The 20,050-nt window shown below is 57.4% G+C and overlaps 1 protein-coding gene across 1 annotated transcript in view; it reads right to left on the bottom strand.

Annotated features, from left to right (window-relative positions):
• Positions 1–3,867: 3,867 nt before the first annotated feature.
• Positions 3,868–20,050, bottom strand: part of LOC140398055 (zinc finger protein 385B-like) — a 78,337-nt gene continuing 62,154 nt past the window's right edge. The window contains exons 5-6 of the mRNA XM_072486267.1: positions 6,853–7,132; positions 3,868–4,084 (exon numbers count right to left, since the gene is read on the bottom strand). Coding sequence (XP_072342368.1) covers positions 3,868–4,084; positions 6,853–7,132 — 497 coding nt within the window. The remainder of the gene's footprint in view (positions 4,085–6,852; positions 7,133–20,050) is intronic.

The following is a 20,050-nucleotide window of genomic DNA, read 5'->3' as shown; positions in this document are numbered from 1 at the left end:
TCAGTAAGGTCAGTCTGAGGTGGGACTGGGGTCAGTAAGGTCGGTCGGAGGGTGGGAATGGGGTCAGTGAGGTCTGTCTGAGGGAGGGAACGGGGTCAGTGAGGTCGGTCTGAGGGGGAATGGGATCAGTAAGGTCAGTCTGAGGGGGAATGGGATCAGTAAGGTCGGTCTGAGGGAGGGAATGGGATCAGTGAGGTCGGTCTGAGGTGGGACTGGAGTCAATAAGGTCGGTCGGAGGGAAGGAATGGGGTCAGTGAGGTTGGTCTGAGGCAGGGAATGGGGTCAGTGAGGTCAGTCTGAGGGAGGGAATGGGGTCAGCAAGTTCGGTCTGAGGAAGGGAATGAGGTCAGTGAGGTCGGTCTGAGGGAGGGAATGAGGTCAGTGAGGTCGGTCTGAAGGAGGGAATGGGGTCAGTGAGGTCGGTCTGAGCGAGCGAATGGGATCAGTAAGGTCGGTCTGAGGGAGGGAATGGGGTCAGTGAGGTCTGTCTGAGGGAGGGAACGGGGTCAGTGAGGTCGGTCTGAGGGGGAATGGGATCAGTAAGGTCGGTCTGAGGGGGAATGGGATCAGTAAGGTCAGTCTGAGGGGGAATGGGATCAGTAAGGTCGGTCTGAGGGAGGGAATGGGATCAGTGAGGTCGGTCTGAGGTGGGACTGGAGTCAATAAGGTCGGTCGGAGGGAAGGAATGGGGTCAGTGAGGTTGGTCTGAGGCAGGGAATGGGGTCAGTGAGGTCAGTCTGAGGGAGGGAATGGGGTCAGCAAGTTCGGTCTGAGGAAGGGAATGAGGTCAGTGAGGTCGGTCTGAGCGAGCGAATGGGATCAGTAAGGTCGGTCTGAGGGAGGGAATGGGGTCAGTGTGGTCGGTCTGAGGGAGGGAATGGGATCAGTAAGGTCGGTCTGAGGGAGGGAATGGGGTCAGTGAGGTCGGTCTGAGGGAGGGAATGGGGTCAGTAAGGTCAGTCTGAGGTGGGACTGGGGTCAGTAAGGTCGGTCGGAGGGTGGGAATGGGGTCAGTGAGGTCTGTCTGAGGGAGGGAACGGGGTCAGTGAGGTCGGTCTGAGGGGGAATGGGATCAGTAAGGTCGGTCTGAGGGAGGGAATGGGATCAGTGAGGTCGGTCTGAGGGAGGGAATGGGATCAGTAAGGTCGGTCTGAGGGAGGGAATTGGGTCAGTGAGGTCGGTCTGAGGGAGGGAATGGGGTCAGTAAGGTCACTCTGAGGTGGGACTGGGGTCAGTAAGGTCGGTCGGAGGGTGGGAATGGGGTCAGTGAGGTCTGTCTGAGGGAGGGAACGGGGTCAGTGAAGTTGGTCTGAGGCAGGGAATGGGGTCAGTGAGGTCGGTCTGAGGGAGGGAATGGGGTCAGTGAGGTCAGTCTGAGGGAGGGAATGGGGTCAGCAAGTTCGGTCTGAGGAAGGGAATGAGGTCAGTGAGGTCGGTCTGAGGGAGGGAATGAGGTCAGTGAGGTCGGTCTGAGGGAGGGAATGGGGTCAGTGAGGTCGGTCTGAGCGAGCGAATGGGATCAGTAAGGTCGGTCTGAGGGAGGGAATGGGGTCAGTGAGGTCGGTCTGAGGGAGGGAATGGGGTCAGTAAGGTCAGTCTGAGGTGGGACTGGGGTCAGTAAGGTCGGTCGGAGGGTGGGAATGGGGTCAGTGAGGTCTGTCTGAGGGAGGGAACGGGGTCAGTGAGGTCGGTCTGAGGGGGAATGGGATCAGTAAGGTCAGTCTGAGGGGGAATGGGATCAGTAAGGTCGGTCTGAGGGAGGGAATGGGATCAGTGAGGTCGGTCTGAGGTGGGACTGGAGTCAATAAGGTCGGTCGGAGGGAAGGAATGGGGTCAGTGAGGTTGGTCTGAGGCAGGGAATGGGGTCAGTGAGGTCAGTCTGAGGGAGGGAATGGGGTCAGCAAGTTCGGTCTGAGCGAGCGAATGGGATCAGTGAGGTCGGTCTGAGGGTGGGAATGGGGTCAGTGAGGTCGGTCTGAGGGAGGGAATGGGGTCAGTAAGGTCAGTCTGAGGTGGGACTGGGGTCAGTAAGGTCGGTCGGAGGGTGGGAATGGGGTCAGTGAGGTCTGTCTGAGGGAGGGAACGGGGTCAGTGAGGTCGGTCTGAGGGGGAATGGGATCAGTAAGGTCAGTCTGAGGGGGAATGGGATCAGTAAGGTCGGTCTGAGGGAGGGAATGGGATCAGTGAGGTCGGTCTGAGGTGGGACTGGAGTCAATAAGGTCGGTCGGAGGGAAGGAATGGGGTCAGTGAGGTTGGTCTGAGGCAGGGAATGGGGTCAGTGAGGTCAGTCTGAGGGAGGGAATGGGGTCAGCAAGTTCGGTCTGAGGAAGGGAATGAGGTCAGTGAGGTCGGTCTGATGGAGGGAATGAGGTCAGTGAGGTCGGTCTGAAGGAGGGAATGGGGTCAGTGAGGTCGGTCTGAGCGAGCGAATGGGATCAGTAAGGTCGGTCTGAGGGAGGGAATGGGGTCAGTGAGGTCTGTCTGAGGGAGGGAACGGGGTCAGTGAGGTCGGTCTGAGGGGGAATGGGATCAGTAAGGTCGGTCTGAGGGGGAATGGGATCAGTAAGGTCAGTCTGAGGGGGAATGGGATCAGTAAGGTCGGTCTGAGGGAGGGAATGGGATCAGTGAGGTCGGTCTGAGGTGGGACTGGAGTCAATAAGGTCGGTCGGAGGGAAGGAATGGGGTCAGTGAGGTTGGTCTGAGGCAGGGAATGGGGTCAGTGAGGTCAGTCTGAGGGAGGGAATGGGGTCAGCAAGTTCGGTCTGAGGAAGGGAATGAGGTCAGTGAGGTCGGTCTGAGGGAGGGAATGGGGTCAGTGAGGTCGGTCTGAGGGAGGGAATGGGATCAGTAAGGTCGGTCTGAGGGAGGGAATGGGGTCAGTGAGGTCGGTCTGAGGGAGGGAATGGGGTCAGTAAGGTCAGTCTGAGGTGGGACTGGGGTCAGTAAGGTCGGTCGGATTAAGGTCGGTCGGAGGGTGGGAATGGGGTCAGTGAGGTCTGTCTGAGGGAGGGAACGGGGTCAGTGAGGTCGGTCTGAGGGGGAATGGGATCAGTAAGGTCGGTCTGAGGGGGAATGGGATCAGTAACGTCGGTCTGAGGGAGGGAATGGGATCAGTGAGGTCGGTCTGAGGGAGGGAATGGGATCAGTAAGGTCGGTCTGAGGGAGGGAATGGGGTCAGTGAGGTCGGTCTGAGGGAGGGAATGGGGTCAGTAAGGTCACTCTGAGGTGGGACTGGGGTCAGTAAGGTCGGTCGGAGGGTGGGAATGGGGTCAGTGAGCTCTGTCTGAGGGAGGGAACGGGGTCAGTGAGGTCGGTCTGAGGGGGAATGGGATCAGTAAGGTCGGTCTGAGGGGGAATGGGATCAGTAAGGTCGGTCTGAGGGAGGGAATGGGATCAGTGAGGTCGGTCTGAGGTGGGACTGGAGTCAATAAGGTCGGTCGGAGGGAAGGAATGGGGTCAGTGAGGTTGGTCTGAGGCAGGGAATGGGGTCAGTGAGGTCAGTCTGAGGGAGGGAATGGGGTCAGCAAGTTCGGTCTGAGGAAGGGAATGAGGTCAGTGAGGTCGGTCTGAGGGAGGGAATGAGGTCAGTGAGGTCAGTGAGGTCAGTCTGAGGGAGGGAATGGGGTCAATAAGTTCGGTCTGAGGGAGGGAATGGGGTCACTGAGGTCAGTCTGAGGGAAGGAATGGGGTCAGCAAGTTCGCTCTGAGGAAGGGAATGAGGTCAGTGAGGTCGGTCTGAGGGAGGGAATGAGGTCATTGAGGTCGGTCTGAGGGAGGGAATGGGGTCAGTGAGGTCGGTCTGAGGGCTGACCGATCTGTACTCAGGATCCCTTGTCCCTTCTCCCATTCCACTTGTCTCTGCTCTGATCAGACCAGGTATTGGACACAGAGTAAACCAAAATCACATTGCACCTGCTTTAGCTGCACATCCGAGTTCACACACACGTCACACAGCTGACAATGGAAAATCCTATCCTGTAATCCAGAGCAGGGCGTTGTCTGTCTGTGGAGTTTGAGATGTGGTTTCAAATAAACCTTTATGGGCCCTGAACCATTTTGAGCTGCAATCATTGTCTTGTGTTTGCTGCCTGAATTGGAAACAGAGCAAATGTCGTTATTGTTCAGTTCTTGCAAACATCACTCAGACCTCCAGTGGCCTTTCACAAAACAATTATGTCATTCATAACTGTGACCTTACTGACACTATCAACCCCCTCATACTGACCTTATGACTCCATCGCCCCAGAAACTGACCTTACTGACCCCATTCCCCCCTCAGAACAACCTTATTTTTTATTTATTTTTTAAATTCAGATTATCCAATTCATTTTTTCCAATTGAGGGGCAATTTAGCGTGGTCAATCCACCTAGCCTGCACATCTTTGGGTTGTGGGGGTGAAACCCACGCAAACACGGGGAGAATGTGCAAACTCCACACGGACAGTGACCCAGAGCCGGGATCAAACCTGGGACCTCGGCGCTGTGAGGCAACAGTGCTACTCACTGCGCCACCGTGCTGCCCCTAGAACAACTTTATTAACCCCATCATCTCAGAAACCGACTTTACTGACCACATTCCCCCTTCAGACTGACTTTACTGACCCCATCACTCTGGAAACCAACGTTAGTGACCCCATTTCCCCCTCAGACCGACTTTACTGACCACATTTCTCCCTCAGACCGACTTTACTGACCTCATTTCAGAGAACATACAGTGCAAAAGGAGGCCATTCGGCCCATCGAGCCTACACCGACTCACTTAAGCCCTCACTTCCACCCTATCCCCATAACCCAATAACCCCTCCTAACATTTTGGTCACTAAGGGCAATTTAGCATGGCCAATCCACCTAACCTGCACATCTTTGGACTGTGGGAGGAAACCGGAGCACCCGGAGGAAACCCACGCAGACACGGGGAGAACGTGCAGACTCCTCACAGACAGTGACTCAGCGGGGAATCGAACCCGGGACCCTGGAGCTGTAAAGCCACAGTGCTATCCACTTGTGCTACCGTGCTGCCCCAAACCTCAGACTGAACCTATTGATCCCATCATCGTGGAAACCAACTTTAGTGACCCCATTCCCCCCTCAGACCGACCTTACTGACCCAATTCCCCCCTCAGAACAACGTTATTGACCACATTCCCCCCTCAAACCGACCTTACTGACCCAATTCCCCCCTCAGAACAACGTTATTGACCCCATTCCTCCCTCAGGCCTGCCTTATTAAGACCATTCCCCCCTCAGGCCAGCCTTACTGACCCCATTCCTCCCTCAGACTGACCTTACTGACCCCATTCCCCTCTCAGAACAATCTTACTGACCCCATTCTCCCCTCAGATCGACCTTACTGACCTCATTCCTCCCTCAGACTGACCTTACTGACCCCATTCTCCCCTCAGATCGACCTTACTGACCCCATCCCTCCCTCAGACCAACCTTACTGACACATTCCCTCCCTCAGACCGACCTTACTGACCCAATTCCCCCCTCAGACCAACCTCACTGACCCAATTCCCCCCTCAGACCAACCTTACTGACCCCATTCCCTCCCTCAGACCAACCTTACTGACCCAATTCCCCCCTCAGACCGAACATATTGACCCCATCCCCCCTCAGAACAACCTCACTGACCCCATTCCCCCCTCAGACCAACCTTATTGACCACATCCCCCCTCAGACCAACCTTACTGACCCATTCGCTCCCTCAGACCAACCTTACTGACCCCATTCCCCCTCAGACCAACCTTACTGAGCCCACTTCCCCCTCAGACCAACCTTACTGACCCCATTGGCCCCTCAGACCGACGTTACTGACCCCATCCCCCCCTCAGACCGACGTTACTGACCCCATTCCCCCCTCAGACCGACCTTACTGAGCCCACTTCCCCCTCAGACCGACCTCACTGACCCAATTCCTCCCTCAGACCAACCTTACTGACCCCATTGGCCCCTCAGACCGACGTTACTGACCCCGTTCCCCCCTCAGACCGACGTTACTGACCCCATTCCCCCCTCAGACCGATGTTACTGACCCCATTCCCCCCTCAGACCGATGTTACTGACCCCATTCCCCTCTCAGGCCGACCTTAGTGACCCATTCCCCTCTCAGGCCGACCTTAGTGACCCCATTCCCCTCTCAGGCCAACCTTATTGACCCCATTCCCCTCTCAGGCCGACCTTAGTGACCCCATTCCCCCGTCAGACCGACCTTAGTAACCCCATTCTGCCCTCAGGCCGACCTTAGTGACCCCATTCCCCCGTCAGACCGACCTTAGTGACCCCATTCCCCTCTCAGGCCGACCTTAGTGACCCCATTCCCCTCTCAGGCCGACCTTAGTGACCCCATTCCCCTCTCAGGCCAACCTTATTGACCCCATTCCCCTCTCAGGCCGACCTTAGTGACCCCATTCCCCCGTCAGACCGACCTTAGTGACCCCATTCCCCTCTCAGGCCGACCTTAGTGACCCCATTCCCCTCTCAGGCCGACCTTAGTGACCCCATTCCCCTCTCAGGCCAACCTTATTGACCCCATTCCCCTCTCAGGCCGACCTTAGTGACCCCATTCCCCCGTCAGACCGACCTTATTGACCCCATTCCCCTCTCAGGCCGACCTTAGTGACCCCATTCCCCCGTCAGACCGACCTTAGTGACCCCATTCTTCCCTCAGGCCGACCTTAGTGACCCCATTCCCCCCTCAGACCAACCTGGTTGACCCCATCCCCCTCAGACCGACCTTACTGTTGCCTCAATAATAACAGGGAACACAATCTGCAGCAGGTTTTGGTTTTTGAACGGAGTTGGAGAGACATATTTGAAAGATGGGGAAGAAAGGAAACATATAATTATCACTTGCCGCTGTTGTGAGCTTGCAGCTGGGAAAATGAGTTCACAACTACTTTGCACAGTGAACAATATCGCATCTTCATTCCTGACTCCTTGTCAGAGAGGCTGTTGTCCATTCCCGCATCAATGGCTGTCAATCTGTCCAGCTCCGAGTCTGCTGCTAATGCAGTTACAATTAAAGTTCTGTTGGTTGACGCAGTGATGGTGCTGGATGGTTGAGGCTGAGGAAGGAGCAATGCGGGAACAGGTTGGAGAGTTTCTGGGCGGTCTGTCTCCACATCAGCAGCTATTCAGAAAACAAGATGAATGTGTTAAAGTCTTGAAAACCTGAAGTAAAACATATTAATTAAACTCTGTCCTCCCCACAACTGTGTTTGAATGCAAACATGGATCTTTGAATTTCTTCATGACTTGCCCCGATTTTCTGTTGGGAGATTGACAGAGGCTCTGGAAAATCGATGTTCACACATTTCAACAGGGTTTTGCAGAAGATAGGATAGGAGACTGGACAACTGTAACATTCTTTTAATAAGTTTCGAGTAACCCAAGTCTTTTTTTTTCAATTAAGAGGCCAATCCACCGAGTCTGCACATCTCTGGTTGTGGGGGTGAGGGGCAAACACGAGGAGAATGTGCAAACTCCAGACGGACAGTGGCCCAGGAAACTGTAACATTCTAGAGCCAGGCAAATGCACATTGAGAAGCAGCCAGCCATTTCAATCGGCTGCTGCCTTTTCCTGACCGAGTTTCTTACACTTAGTTGAGACAATATTCAGAAGGCGGGTCCCATGACACCAGACAGTGTCCAGACAGTGGCAGGAGGGGTGCCAAGGCCAGTGCCTGGGCAATGACTTTCTTCCTCCTGTTCACCCCTGGGGGTTCTCTTCACCAGGTCAGGACCCCCTGTCACACCCCGCCAACATGACATCATGTGGGGGATTATCTACTGCGGGGGATAATGGAGTGTGGAATGAGATGCTAATTAGATGTAGATGTACAGTAATGAGGTTCCTGGGGCGGGATTCCCCGTGAATCGGCGCGATGGCCTGAACCCGGCTCCAAAAACGTCGCGAATCACTCCGGCGTCGGGCCCACCAAAACGTCGCGAATTCTCGAGCTGGGAATGGGCGAGAGGCGGCGTGACGCCATTCGTCACGGACACGCGTGCCGTCAGTGACGCTGCGCGGCTTCACTGCACAAAAGACGCCCCCCCTCCCGGAGACCCGGCAAAATGGCAGCGCCAAGTGAGACCGCCCATGGCCTGCCCCAATCCTCCCTTCCCCCATATCCCCTCTTCCCCATTTCCCCTTCCCCCCATATCCCCCTTCCCCCATATCCCCTCCTCCAGATCCCCTTCCCCAATATCCCTCCTTCCCCATATCCTCCTTCCCCCATATCCCCCCTTCCCCTATATCCCCCAATATCCTCCCTTCCCCCATATCCCCCCATATCACCCATTCCCGCATATCCACCTTCCCCCATATCCCCTTCCATATGGGGGTTACGGAGGCAGGGGGATATGGGGGAAGGGGGATATGGGGGAAGAGGGGTATGGGGGAAGAGGGGATATGGGGGAAGAGGGGATATGGGGGATATGGGAGAAGGCGGATTATAGGGGAAGGGGAATATGGGGGAAGGGGGATATTGGGGGAAGGGCGAAGGGGATATGAGGGAAGGGGGATATGGGGGATACTGGGGGAAGGGGATATGGGGGGAGGGGGGATATGGGGGATATGGTGGAAGGGGGATATGGGGGATACTGGGGGAAGGGGGATATGGGAGATGGAGGTTATTGGGGAAGGGGGATATGGGAGAAGGGGGGATATGGAGAGGGGGATATGGGGGAAGGGGATATGAGGAAGGGGGATATGGGAGAAGGGGGGGTATGGGGGAAGGGGGGATATGGGGGAAGGGGATATGGGGGAAGGGGGATATGGGGAAAGGGGGGATATGGAGGAAGGGTGATATGGGAAGGGGATGTGGGGGATATGGGGAAGGGGAATATGGGGAAGGGGATATGGGGGTATATGGGGGAAGGGGGTATATGGGGGAAGGGGGTATATGGGGAAGGGGGATATGGGGGAGGGGGGATATGGGAGAAGGGGGATATGGGGAAGGGGGATATGGGGGAAGGGGGATATGGGGGAAGGGGGATATGGCGCAGCATGGTATCATTGTGGATAGCACAATTGCTTCACAGCTCCAGGGTCCCAGGTTCGATTTCGGCTTGGGTCACTGTCTGTGTGGAGTCTGCACATCCTCCCCGTGTGTGCGTGGATTTCCTCCGGGTGCTCCGGTTTCCTCCCACAGTCCAAAGATGTGCAGGTTAGGTGGATTGGCCATGATAAAATTGCCCTTAGTGTCCAAAATTGCCCTTAGTGTTGGGTGGGGTTACTGGGTTGTGGGGCTAGAATGGAGGTGTTGACCTTGGGTAGGGTGCTCTTTCCAAGAGCCGGTGCAGACTCGATGAGCCGAATTGCCTCCTTCTGCACTGTATATTCTATGATAATCTATGGGGAAGGGGGATATGGGGGAAGGGGGATATGGGGGAAGGGGGATATGGGGGAAGGGGATATGGGGGAAGGAGGATATGGGGGAAGGAGGATATGGGGAAGGGGGGATATGGGGGAAGTGGGATATGAGGCGATATAGGGGAAGGGGGATATGGGTGAAGGAGGATAAGACGGAAGGGGGGATATGGGGGAAGAGGGATATGAGGGAAGGGGGATATGAGGGGATATGGGGAAGGGGGAATATGGGGGCAGGGGGGATATGGGGAAGGGGATATGGGGGATGGGGATATGGTGGAAGGGGGTATGGGGAAGGGGGTATGTAGAGAGATGGGGATATGGGGGAAGGGGATTTGGGGGAAGGGGGATATGGGGGAAAGGGATACGGGGAAGTGGGATATGGGTAAGGGAGGTTATGGCGGAAGGGGATATGGGAGGGGGATATGGGGGAAGGGAGGATATGGGGGAAGGGAGGATATGGGGAAGGGGATATGGGGAAGGGGGATATGGGGGGAAGGGAGGATATGGGGGAAGGGAGGATATGGGGGAAGGGGATATGGGGGAAGGGGGGATATGGAGGCGGGGAATATGGGGGAATGGGGTTATGGTGAAGGGGGATATGGGGAAGAGGATATGGGGGAAGCAGGATATGGGGGAAGGGGGGATATGGGGAAGGGGGGATATGGGGGAAGGGGGATATGGGGGAAGGGGGATATGGGGGAAGGGGGATAAGGGGGAAGGGGGGATCTGGGGAAGAGGGCTTTGGGGGAAGAGGGATATGGGGGACGAGGGATATGGGGAAGGGGATATGGGGAGGGGGATTTGGGGGGAGGGGGATATTGGGGTAGGGGGGACAGACCCGGCCCATCAGGCTTACGACGCACCCAGGATGTTCCAGGGCAGCCACGAGCCAGGGACAGACCCCAAGCACCAGGCGGACGCCGCCCACGTCTAGTGCGAGTGCAGCGACGCCAGCCGGCCACACCCAGCGACAAGGAGGCAAGCCACGGCAACAGGCCCCCGTCGTAGCCGACCCAGGACACTGACACACAGGACACTGATGCGCAGGTCACCAGCACTCCAGGACACCGACACACAGGACCCTAACACACAGAACCCTAACACACAGAACCCTAACACACAGCACCCTGACACACATGATCCTGACACACAGGACCCCGACACACAGGACCCCGACGCACAGGACACCGACGCACAGGACCCTAACACACAGGACCCCGACACACAGGACCCCGACACACAGGACCCCGACACACAGGACACCGACACACAGGACACCGACGCACAGCACACTGACGCACAGCACACTGACGCACAGCACACTGACGCACAGGACACTGACGCACAGGACCCTAACACACAGGACCCTAACACACAGGACCCTAAATCACAGGACACTGACGCACACGACACCGACGCACAGGACCCAAACACACAGGACCCTAACACACAGGACACCGACGCACAGGACACCGACACACAGGACACCGACACACAGGACCCTAACACACAGGACACTGACGCATAGGATACCGAAACACAGGACCCTAACACACAGGACCCTAACACACAGGACACCGATGCCCAGGACACCGACGCACACGACACCGACGCACACGACACCGACGCACAGGACACCGACACACATAGGACCCTAAATCACAGGACACTGACGCACAGGACACCAACACACAGGACACTAACACACAGGACACCGACACACATAGGACCCTAAATCACAGGACACTGACGCACAGGACACAAACACACAGGACACTAACACACAGGACACCAACACACAGGACACTAACACACAGGACACCGACGCCCAGGATACTGACGCACACGACTCCGACACACAGGACACCGACATACAGGACACCAACACACCAGGACATCGACACACAGGACCCTAAAATACAGGACCCGAACACACAGGACACCGACACACAGGACATTGACGCACAGGACACTGATGCACAGGACACCGACACACAGGACATTGACGCACAGGACACTGACGCACAGGATACCGACACACAGGACCCTAACACAGAGGACCCTAACACAGAGGACACGAATGCCCAGGACACCGACGCACAGGACACTGACACACAGGACGCTAACACAGAGGACCCTAACACACAGGACACGAATGCCCAGGATACTGACGCACAGGACACTGACGCACACGACACTGACGCATAGGACACCGACACACAGGACCCTAACACACAGGACCCTAACACACAGGACACTGACGCACACGACACCCACACACAGGGGACGGATGGACAGGAATCACCACTCCAGGGGACCCCGGACATTGGGTTTGATGAGGAGCACACCATTACGCCACTGCTATCTCCTGCACCGACACACAGGACACCGACACACAGGACACCGACGCACAGGGACACCGACGCACAGGACCCTAACACACAGGACCCTAACACACAGGACCCTATCACACAGGACCCTGACACACAGGACACCGACGCACAGGGACACCGACACACAGGGACACCGACACACAGGGACATCGACGCACAGGACACCGACGCACAGGACACCGACGCACAGGACACTGACACACAGGACCCTGACACACAGGACATCGACACACAGGACACCGACACACAGGGACACCGACACACAGGACACTGATGCACAGGACACCGACACACAGGACCCTAACACACAGGACACTGATGCACAGGACACCGACACACAGGACCCTAACACACTGGACCCTATCACACAGGACCCTAACACACAGGACCCTATCACACAGGACCCTAACACACAGGACACCGACACACAGGACCCGAACACACAGGACCCTATCACACAGGACCCTAACACACAGGACCCTATCACACAGGACCCATACACACAGGACACCGACACACAGGTCCCGAACACACAGGGCCCTATCACACAGGACCCTAACACACAGGACACCGACGCACAGGACACCGACGCACAGGACACCGACGCACAGGACACTGATGCACAGGACACCGATGCACAGGACCCTAACACACAGGACACTGATGCACAGGACACCGACACACAGGACCCTAACACACTGGACCCTATCACACAGGACCCTAACACACAGGACCCTATCACACAGGACCCTAACACACAGGACCCTAACACACAGGACCCTATCACACAGGACCCTAACACACAGGACACCGACACACAGGACCCGAACACACAGGACCCTATCACACAGGACCCTAACACACAGGACACTGATGCACAGGACACCGACACACAGGACCCTAACACACTGGACCCTATCACACAGGACCCTAACACACAGGACCCTATCACACAGGACCCTAACACACAGGACCCTAACACACAGGACACCGACACACAGGACCCGAACACACAGGACCCTATCACACAGGACCCTAACACACAGGACCCTATCACACAGGACCCTAACACACAGGACACCGACACACAGGACCCGAACACACAGGACCCTATCACACAGGACGCTAACACACAGGACCCTATCACACAGGACCCTAACACACAGGACCCTAACGCACAGGACACCGACACACAGGACCCGAACACACAGGACCCTATCACACAGGACCCTAACACACAGGACCCTAACACACAGGACACCGACACACAGGACACCGACACACAGGACACCGACGCACAGGACACCGACGCACAGGACACCGACACACAGGACACCGACACACAGGACACCGACGCACAGGACACCGACGCACAGGACACCGACACACAGGACACCGACGCACAGGACACCGACGCACAGGACACCGACGCACAGGACACCGACGCACAGGACACCGACGCACAGGACACCGACGCACAGGACACCGACGCACAGGACACCGACGCACAGGACACCGACGCACAGGACACCGACGCACAGGACACCGACGCACAGGACACCGACGCACAGGACACCGACACACAGGACACTGACACACAGGACACCGACGCACAGGACACCGACGCACAGGACACCGACGCACAGGACACTGACGCACAGGATACTGACACACAGGACAGCGACACGCAGGACACCGACACACAGGACACCGACGCACAGGACACCGACACACAGGACACCGACACACAGGACACCGACACACAGGACACCGACGCACAGGACACCGACGCACAGGACACCGACGCACAGGACACCGACGCACAGGACACCGACGCACAGGACACCGACGCACAGGACACCGACGCACAGAACACCGACGCACAGGACACCGACGCACAGGACACCGACGCACAGGACACCGACGCACAGGACACTGACGCACAGGACACTGACACACAGGACACCGACGCACAGGACACCGACACACAGGACACCGACGCACAGGACACCGACGCACAGGACACCGACGCACAGGACACCGACGCACAGGACACCGACGCACAGGACACCGACGCACAGGACACCGACACACAGGACACCGACGCACAGGACACCGACGCACAGGACACTGACGCACAGGACACCGACGCACAGGACACCGACACACAGGACACCGACACACAGGACACCGACACACAGGACACTGACGCACAGGACACCGACACACAGGACACCGACGCACAGGACACCGACGCACAGGACACCGACGCACAGGACACCGACACACAGGACACCGACGCACAGGACACTGACGCACAGGACACCGACGCACAGGACCCTAACACACAGGACACTGACGCATAGGACACTGACGCACAGGACACCGACGCACAGGACCCTAACACACAGGACACCGACACACAGGACACCGACGCACAGGACACCGACGCACAGGACCCTAACACACAGGACACTGACGCATAGGACACTGACGCACAGGACACCGACGCACAGGACACTGACGCACAGGACACCGACGCACAGGACCCTAACACACAGGACACTGACGCATAGGACACTGACGCACAGGACACCGACGCACAGGACACTGACGCACAGGACACTGACGCACAGGACACCGACACACAGGACACTGACGCACAGGTTACTGACACACAGGACCCTAACACACAGGACCCTCACAGACAGGACCCTCACAGACAGGACCCTCACAGACAGGACCCTAAATCACAGGACACCGACGCACAGGACACTGACGCACAGGACACTGACGCACAGGTTACTGACACACAGGACCCTAACACACAGGACCCTCACAGACAGGACCCTCACAGACAGGACCCTCACAGACAGGACCCTAAATCACAGGACACTGACGCACAGGACACTGACGCACACGACACCGACGCACAGGACACTGACGCACACGACACCGACACACAGGACCCTAACGCACAGTCCCCTCACAGACAGGACCCAAAATCACAGGACACTGACGGACAGGACACCGACGCACAGGACACCGACGCACAGGACACTGACGCACACGACACCGACACACAGGACCCTAACGCACAGTCCCCTCACAGACAGGACCCAAAATCACAGGACACTGACGCACAGGACACTGATGCACAGGACAATGACATCTCCGGGCGGCGCATGTGCGGGAGCGTCAGCGGCCGCTGACGGCATTCCCGCGCATGCGCAGTGGAGGGAGTCTCTTCCGCCTCCGCCATGGTGGAGACCGTGGCGGAGGCGGAAGGGAAAGAGTGCCCCCACGGCACAGGCCCGCCCACGGATCGGTGGGCCCCAATCGCGGGCCAGGCCACCGTGGGGGCACCCCCCGGGGCCAAATCGCCCCGCGCCCCCCCCATGACCCCGGAGCCCGCTCGCGCCGCCTTGTCCCGCCGGTAAGGTAGGTGGTTAAATTTACGCCGGCGGGACAGGCATTTTAGCGGCGGGACTTCGGCCCATCCGGGCCGGAGAATCGAGCGGGGGGGCCCACCAACCGGCGCGGCGCGATTCCCGCCCCCGCCAAATATCCGGTGCCGGAGACTTCAGCAACCGGCGGGGGCGGGATTCACGCCAGCCCCCAGCGATTCTTCGACCCGGCGGGGGGTCGGAGAATCTCACCCCAGATTATTTACCATATGGGCATCTGAACCAGAACCTCTAACTTAATTTAATTGAACAAAGAATGAAAAATAATCCTGGGAAATGATCCAGAGACAGGGGGCGGGATTCTCCACCCCCACGCCGAAGTGGCCTCGCCGTCATGAACGCCGTCGAGGTTCACGACGGCGCGCAACGGCCCCGGTCCCGACCGATTCAGGGCCCTGACAATGGGCCAGTATCGGGGCCGCGTCATCTACCCGCGCCAGGCCTTGTCGCCCGCGTAAAAGCAGCGCCGCATAGATGACGCGGCCGGCGCAGCATAACGGACGTCATCCGCGCATGCGTGGTTGCCGTCCTCTCTAAGTCCGCCCTGCAAGAAGATGGAGGACGGATCTTGCGGGGCCACGGAAGGAAGGAGGTCCTCCTTCAGAGAGAACGGCCCGACGATCGGTGGGCACGATCGCGGGCCACCCCACATTCCAGGTGAAGCCCGGTGCAGGATCCCCCCTTGCCCCCCCCCACAGGCCGCCCCCCCAGCGTTCACGCACCACCCACGACTGCAGCAACCAGGTGTGGACGGCGCCGGGGGGGAACCCGCCGTTTTGGTCTGGCCGCTCGGCCCATCCGGGCCTCAGAATAGCGGGGGTGCCGGAGAATCGCCATTTTGGGTGTCTCCGGCGATTCTCCAGCCTGCGGCCTGCAAAACCCAATTGGCCTGTTCCCGCCGCTTGGGAGAATCGCGGGGGGGCGTCGGACCGGCGTCCCCGGAAATTTTGGCGGCCCAGGCGATTCTCCCAACCGGCGTGGGAGTGGAGAAACACGCCCAGGATTATAGGAAACAGCTCACGATGAAAAGTCTATTAGCCCTGCCTTTGATTTTCTGTTAGCAACATCTACTCAAGCATTCCTTTATAATTATAACCTCATGTTTGAGCTTTCAGTCTAATGAAACTTCATTGTAACTTTCTATTGTTTCCACTGGAGTTTAGAGTAAGCGGCAACTTGATTGAAACACATGGGGCGGGATGCTCCCAGCCTGGAGCCGGGCCGGAGAATCCCCAAACGGGCCACGCCGCCCCGACGCCGGCACTTGATTCTCCGCGGAGCAGAGAATTGGCGCCATTGCGCCAGCACGTTTCGTGCGGCGCCGGTGGCGGGCCGCTGTATGCTCCAGGGATGGGCCGAGCGGCCGTTCTAAAAAGGCAGAGAACCGCCGGCACCGTCCACACCTGGTCGCAGCCGGCGGAAACTGTGCGCGCAGGGTCTGGTGGGCGGCCTGTGTGGAGGGCGGGGGGGGCCGGGGCGGGCCTGCAATGGGGCCTGGCCCGTGATCGAGGCCCACCGATCGGCGGGCCGGCCTCTTGCTCCCCGGGCCTATTTTCTTCCGTGCCGGCCCCTGAACTCCCACGCCATGTTGCGTCGGGGCCGGTGCGTTGAGGGAGGCCACCGCGCATGCACGGGTTGGCGCCGATGCCACTGCGCATGCGTGGAACCCGCGGCGCACAGTTCGCGCCGGCATGGGAGGCTGGAGCGGCGTGAACTGCTCCAGTGCCATGCTGGCCCCCTGTAGGGGCCAGAATCGGTACTCCCAGTGGACACTCTGCTGCCGAATGGGGGAATGCCGCCCATGTGATCCTGAGTGGTATTGGCAGGGTGGATGAGGCGAGAATGTTTCCTCTTGTTGGTGAATCTCGAACTAGGGGTCGCATGTTAAAAATAATGGATCACCCATTTAAAACGGAGATGAGGTGAATTTCTATTCTCGCAGAGGTTGTGAGTCTTTGAAACCTTCTTCCTGAAAAGGTCTTTAAATATTTTTAAGGCATAGGGGGATAGATTTTTGATAAGCAAGGGCATGAAAGGTTATCGGGGGGGGCGGTTAGGTTATCGGGGGGTAGGAGGAATACAGATTTGAGTTTACAATTAGATCAGCCATGATTTTATTGAATGACAGAGCAGGCTCAAGGAGCTGAATACCCCACTCCTGCTCCTCATTTATATGTTTATATGTAATATATATTCACAATGCTGCTGAAAAAGATTAAATAATTCAGGTGGATTTGATATAAAAACAGAAAGTGCTGGAAAAACCAATCAGGTCTGACAGCATCTATAGAGAGAGAAACAGAGTTAATATTTTGAGTTGAATATGACTCCTCTTCAGAACGCGATGTTGGGTGGATTAGATGATGCAGGAGGTTCTCCATGGTTTGTACTGGACATTTATGGATGGGTAATGTTCAGGATATGGTCACTTGCACAGGAATTGGGCACAAAATGGGTGAATAGAGCAGAAAATGGGGTAGAGTGTACATGAGTGTGGAAACAGATTAAATGGTGGTTAAGTGTAAGAGTGTACAGTGGGCTATGGCAGAGATTGAAGCAATAAGTAGAGGCCTGATTGTGTAGAGTAGTGTGGTTGTATGTATTAGGGGTCATGTGGGACTGTGAAGCCGTGATGCTATTGGCTGACAGATCCCGGGTCCTGGTTGGCTGTTGACTCCTGGCTCCGCCCTGAAGGCAGAGTATAAGAACCCAAGCTTCTCCCCGCCGCTCCATTCTGTTGCTGAACTGCTGGGGAGAAGTCTCGCTTAATAAAGCCTCATCGACTTCATCTCTACTCGTCTCTCTCGTAAGTCATTGTGCGCTACAATTTATTAAGCGAGCTTAAAGGACTATGGAGCTCCGGATCGTCCCGGAATGCCTGCGGATCAGCCCCCATGCAGCGAACCCGGCAGCAGTTTTTAAACACTGACAAGCTTGTTTTGAAGGCTACCTCCGAACGACCCCCGGCCGGATCACAGAAGACCAGAAAATGCAGGTCCTGCATTCGAGGGTAAGCCCGGAAATTTACCCTCTCATAGAAGACGCAGAGGATTTCCCGACGGCGCTCGCAGCACTGAAGAGCATCTACGTTCGCCCCGTGAACCAGGTCTACGCACGCTACCAACTCGCAACGAGACGGCAAAGTCCCGGAGAATCGTTAGAGGAATTCTACGCCGCGCTGCTAATTTTGGGACGGGGCTGCAGCTGCCCGCCGGTGAACGCGATTGAACACACGGACATGCTCATTCGCGATGCGTTTGTGGCAGGTATGAACTCTCCCCAAATCCGCCAAAGACTTTTAGAAAAAGAGTCGCTAGGACTCTCAGAGGCACAGGCCATTGCAGCTTCCCTAGATGTGGCCTCGCAAAACGCCCGCGCCTACGGCCCCGACCGTGCGGCAGCCACTTGGGCTCCGTGGACTCCTTCGCGACAAACCCCCCCCCTCCCTCACAGGCTTGCGCGGTTAAAGCACCAGATCATCCCGGGGCATACGCTGCTATTTCTGCGGGCAAGCGAAACACCCCCGGCAGCGCTGCCCGGCCCGCGCAGCTATTTTCAAAAGCTGCGGCAAGAAGGGCCATTACGCGGCCGTGTGCCGGTCCCGGGGGGTCGCCGCAATCCCCGGAGAAGAACGAGCCCAACGCATCCCAAACGCTCCCCAACCCCCCCAGCGCCCCATGTGCGACCCGCGGGCGCCGCCATTTTGGGTCCCGGCCACCACGAGGGGAGGTTGGGCGCCGCCATCTTGTGACTCCCCAGCCACGTGCGATTCATGGGGGCGGCCATTTTGTCCACCCCCGACCACATGCGATCCGTGGGGGCGGTCATTTTGTCCACCCCCGGCCACGTGCGATTCATGGACGCCGCCATCTTGGATGACAACAAAGGACCCCAGCATCGACGGCTCCACGGGGCCCGAAGAAGACGCCGAGACATTACGACCACGACTGGCTTCGGTGACTCTGGATCAATCACGGCCCCGGACGCTCCAGACGACGACAACAACGGTGCTGATCAACGGACACGAGACACCATGCCTGATGGTGTCCGGGAGCACCAAAAGTTTCATTCACCCCGACACGGTAAGACGCTGTTTTCTGACCATCCATCCAAGTACGCAAAAGATTTCCCTAGCTGCAGGATCCCACTCTGTAGAGATCAAAGGGTTCTGCATCGCGAACCTAACGGTGCAAGGGAAGGAGTTTAAAAACTACAGGCTCTACGTCCTTCCCCAACTCTGCGCGCCCACATTACTGGGATTAGATTTCCAGTGTAACCTGCAGAGCCTAACATTTCAATTCGGCGGCCCAATACCCCCACTCACTATCTGCGGCCTCGCAACTCTCAAGGTTGAACCGCCGTCCTTGTTTGCAAACCTCACCCCGGATTGCAAACCCGTCGCCACTAGGAGCAGACGGTACAGCGCCCAGGACCGGATATTTATTCGGTCTGAAGTCCAGCGGTTGCTGAAGGGAGGCATAATCCAGGCCAGCAATAGTCCCTGGAGAGCCCAGGTGGTAATAGTAAAGACCGGGGAAAAGCAAAGGATGGTCATAGACTATAGCCAGACCATCAACAGGTACACACAGCTAGATGCGTACCCTCCCCCCCGCATATCCGACATGGTAAATCGGATTGCCCAGTATAAGGTTTTCTCCACCGTGGACCTCAAGTCCGCCTACCACCAGCTCCCCATCCGCCCAGGTGACCGCAAGTACACAGCCTTCGAGGCAGACGGGCGTCTATACCACTTCCTAAGGGTCCCATTTGGTGTCACAAACGGGGTCTCGGTCTTCCAACGGGAGATGGACCGA

Source organism: Scyliorhinus torazame, chromosome 21 (genome assembly GCF_047496885.1).
Source record: "Scyliorhinus torazame isolate Kashiwa2021f chromosome 21, sScyTor2.1, whole genome shotgun sequence".
Taxonomy (NCBI): Eukaryota; Metazoa; Chordata; class Chondrichthyes; order Carcharhiniformes; family Scyliorhinidae; genus Scyliorhinus; species Scyliorhinus torazame.
The sequence above is the reverse complement of the archived record's forward strand: the minus strand, read 5'-3'. Positions and strand labels throughout refer to the sequence as shown.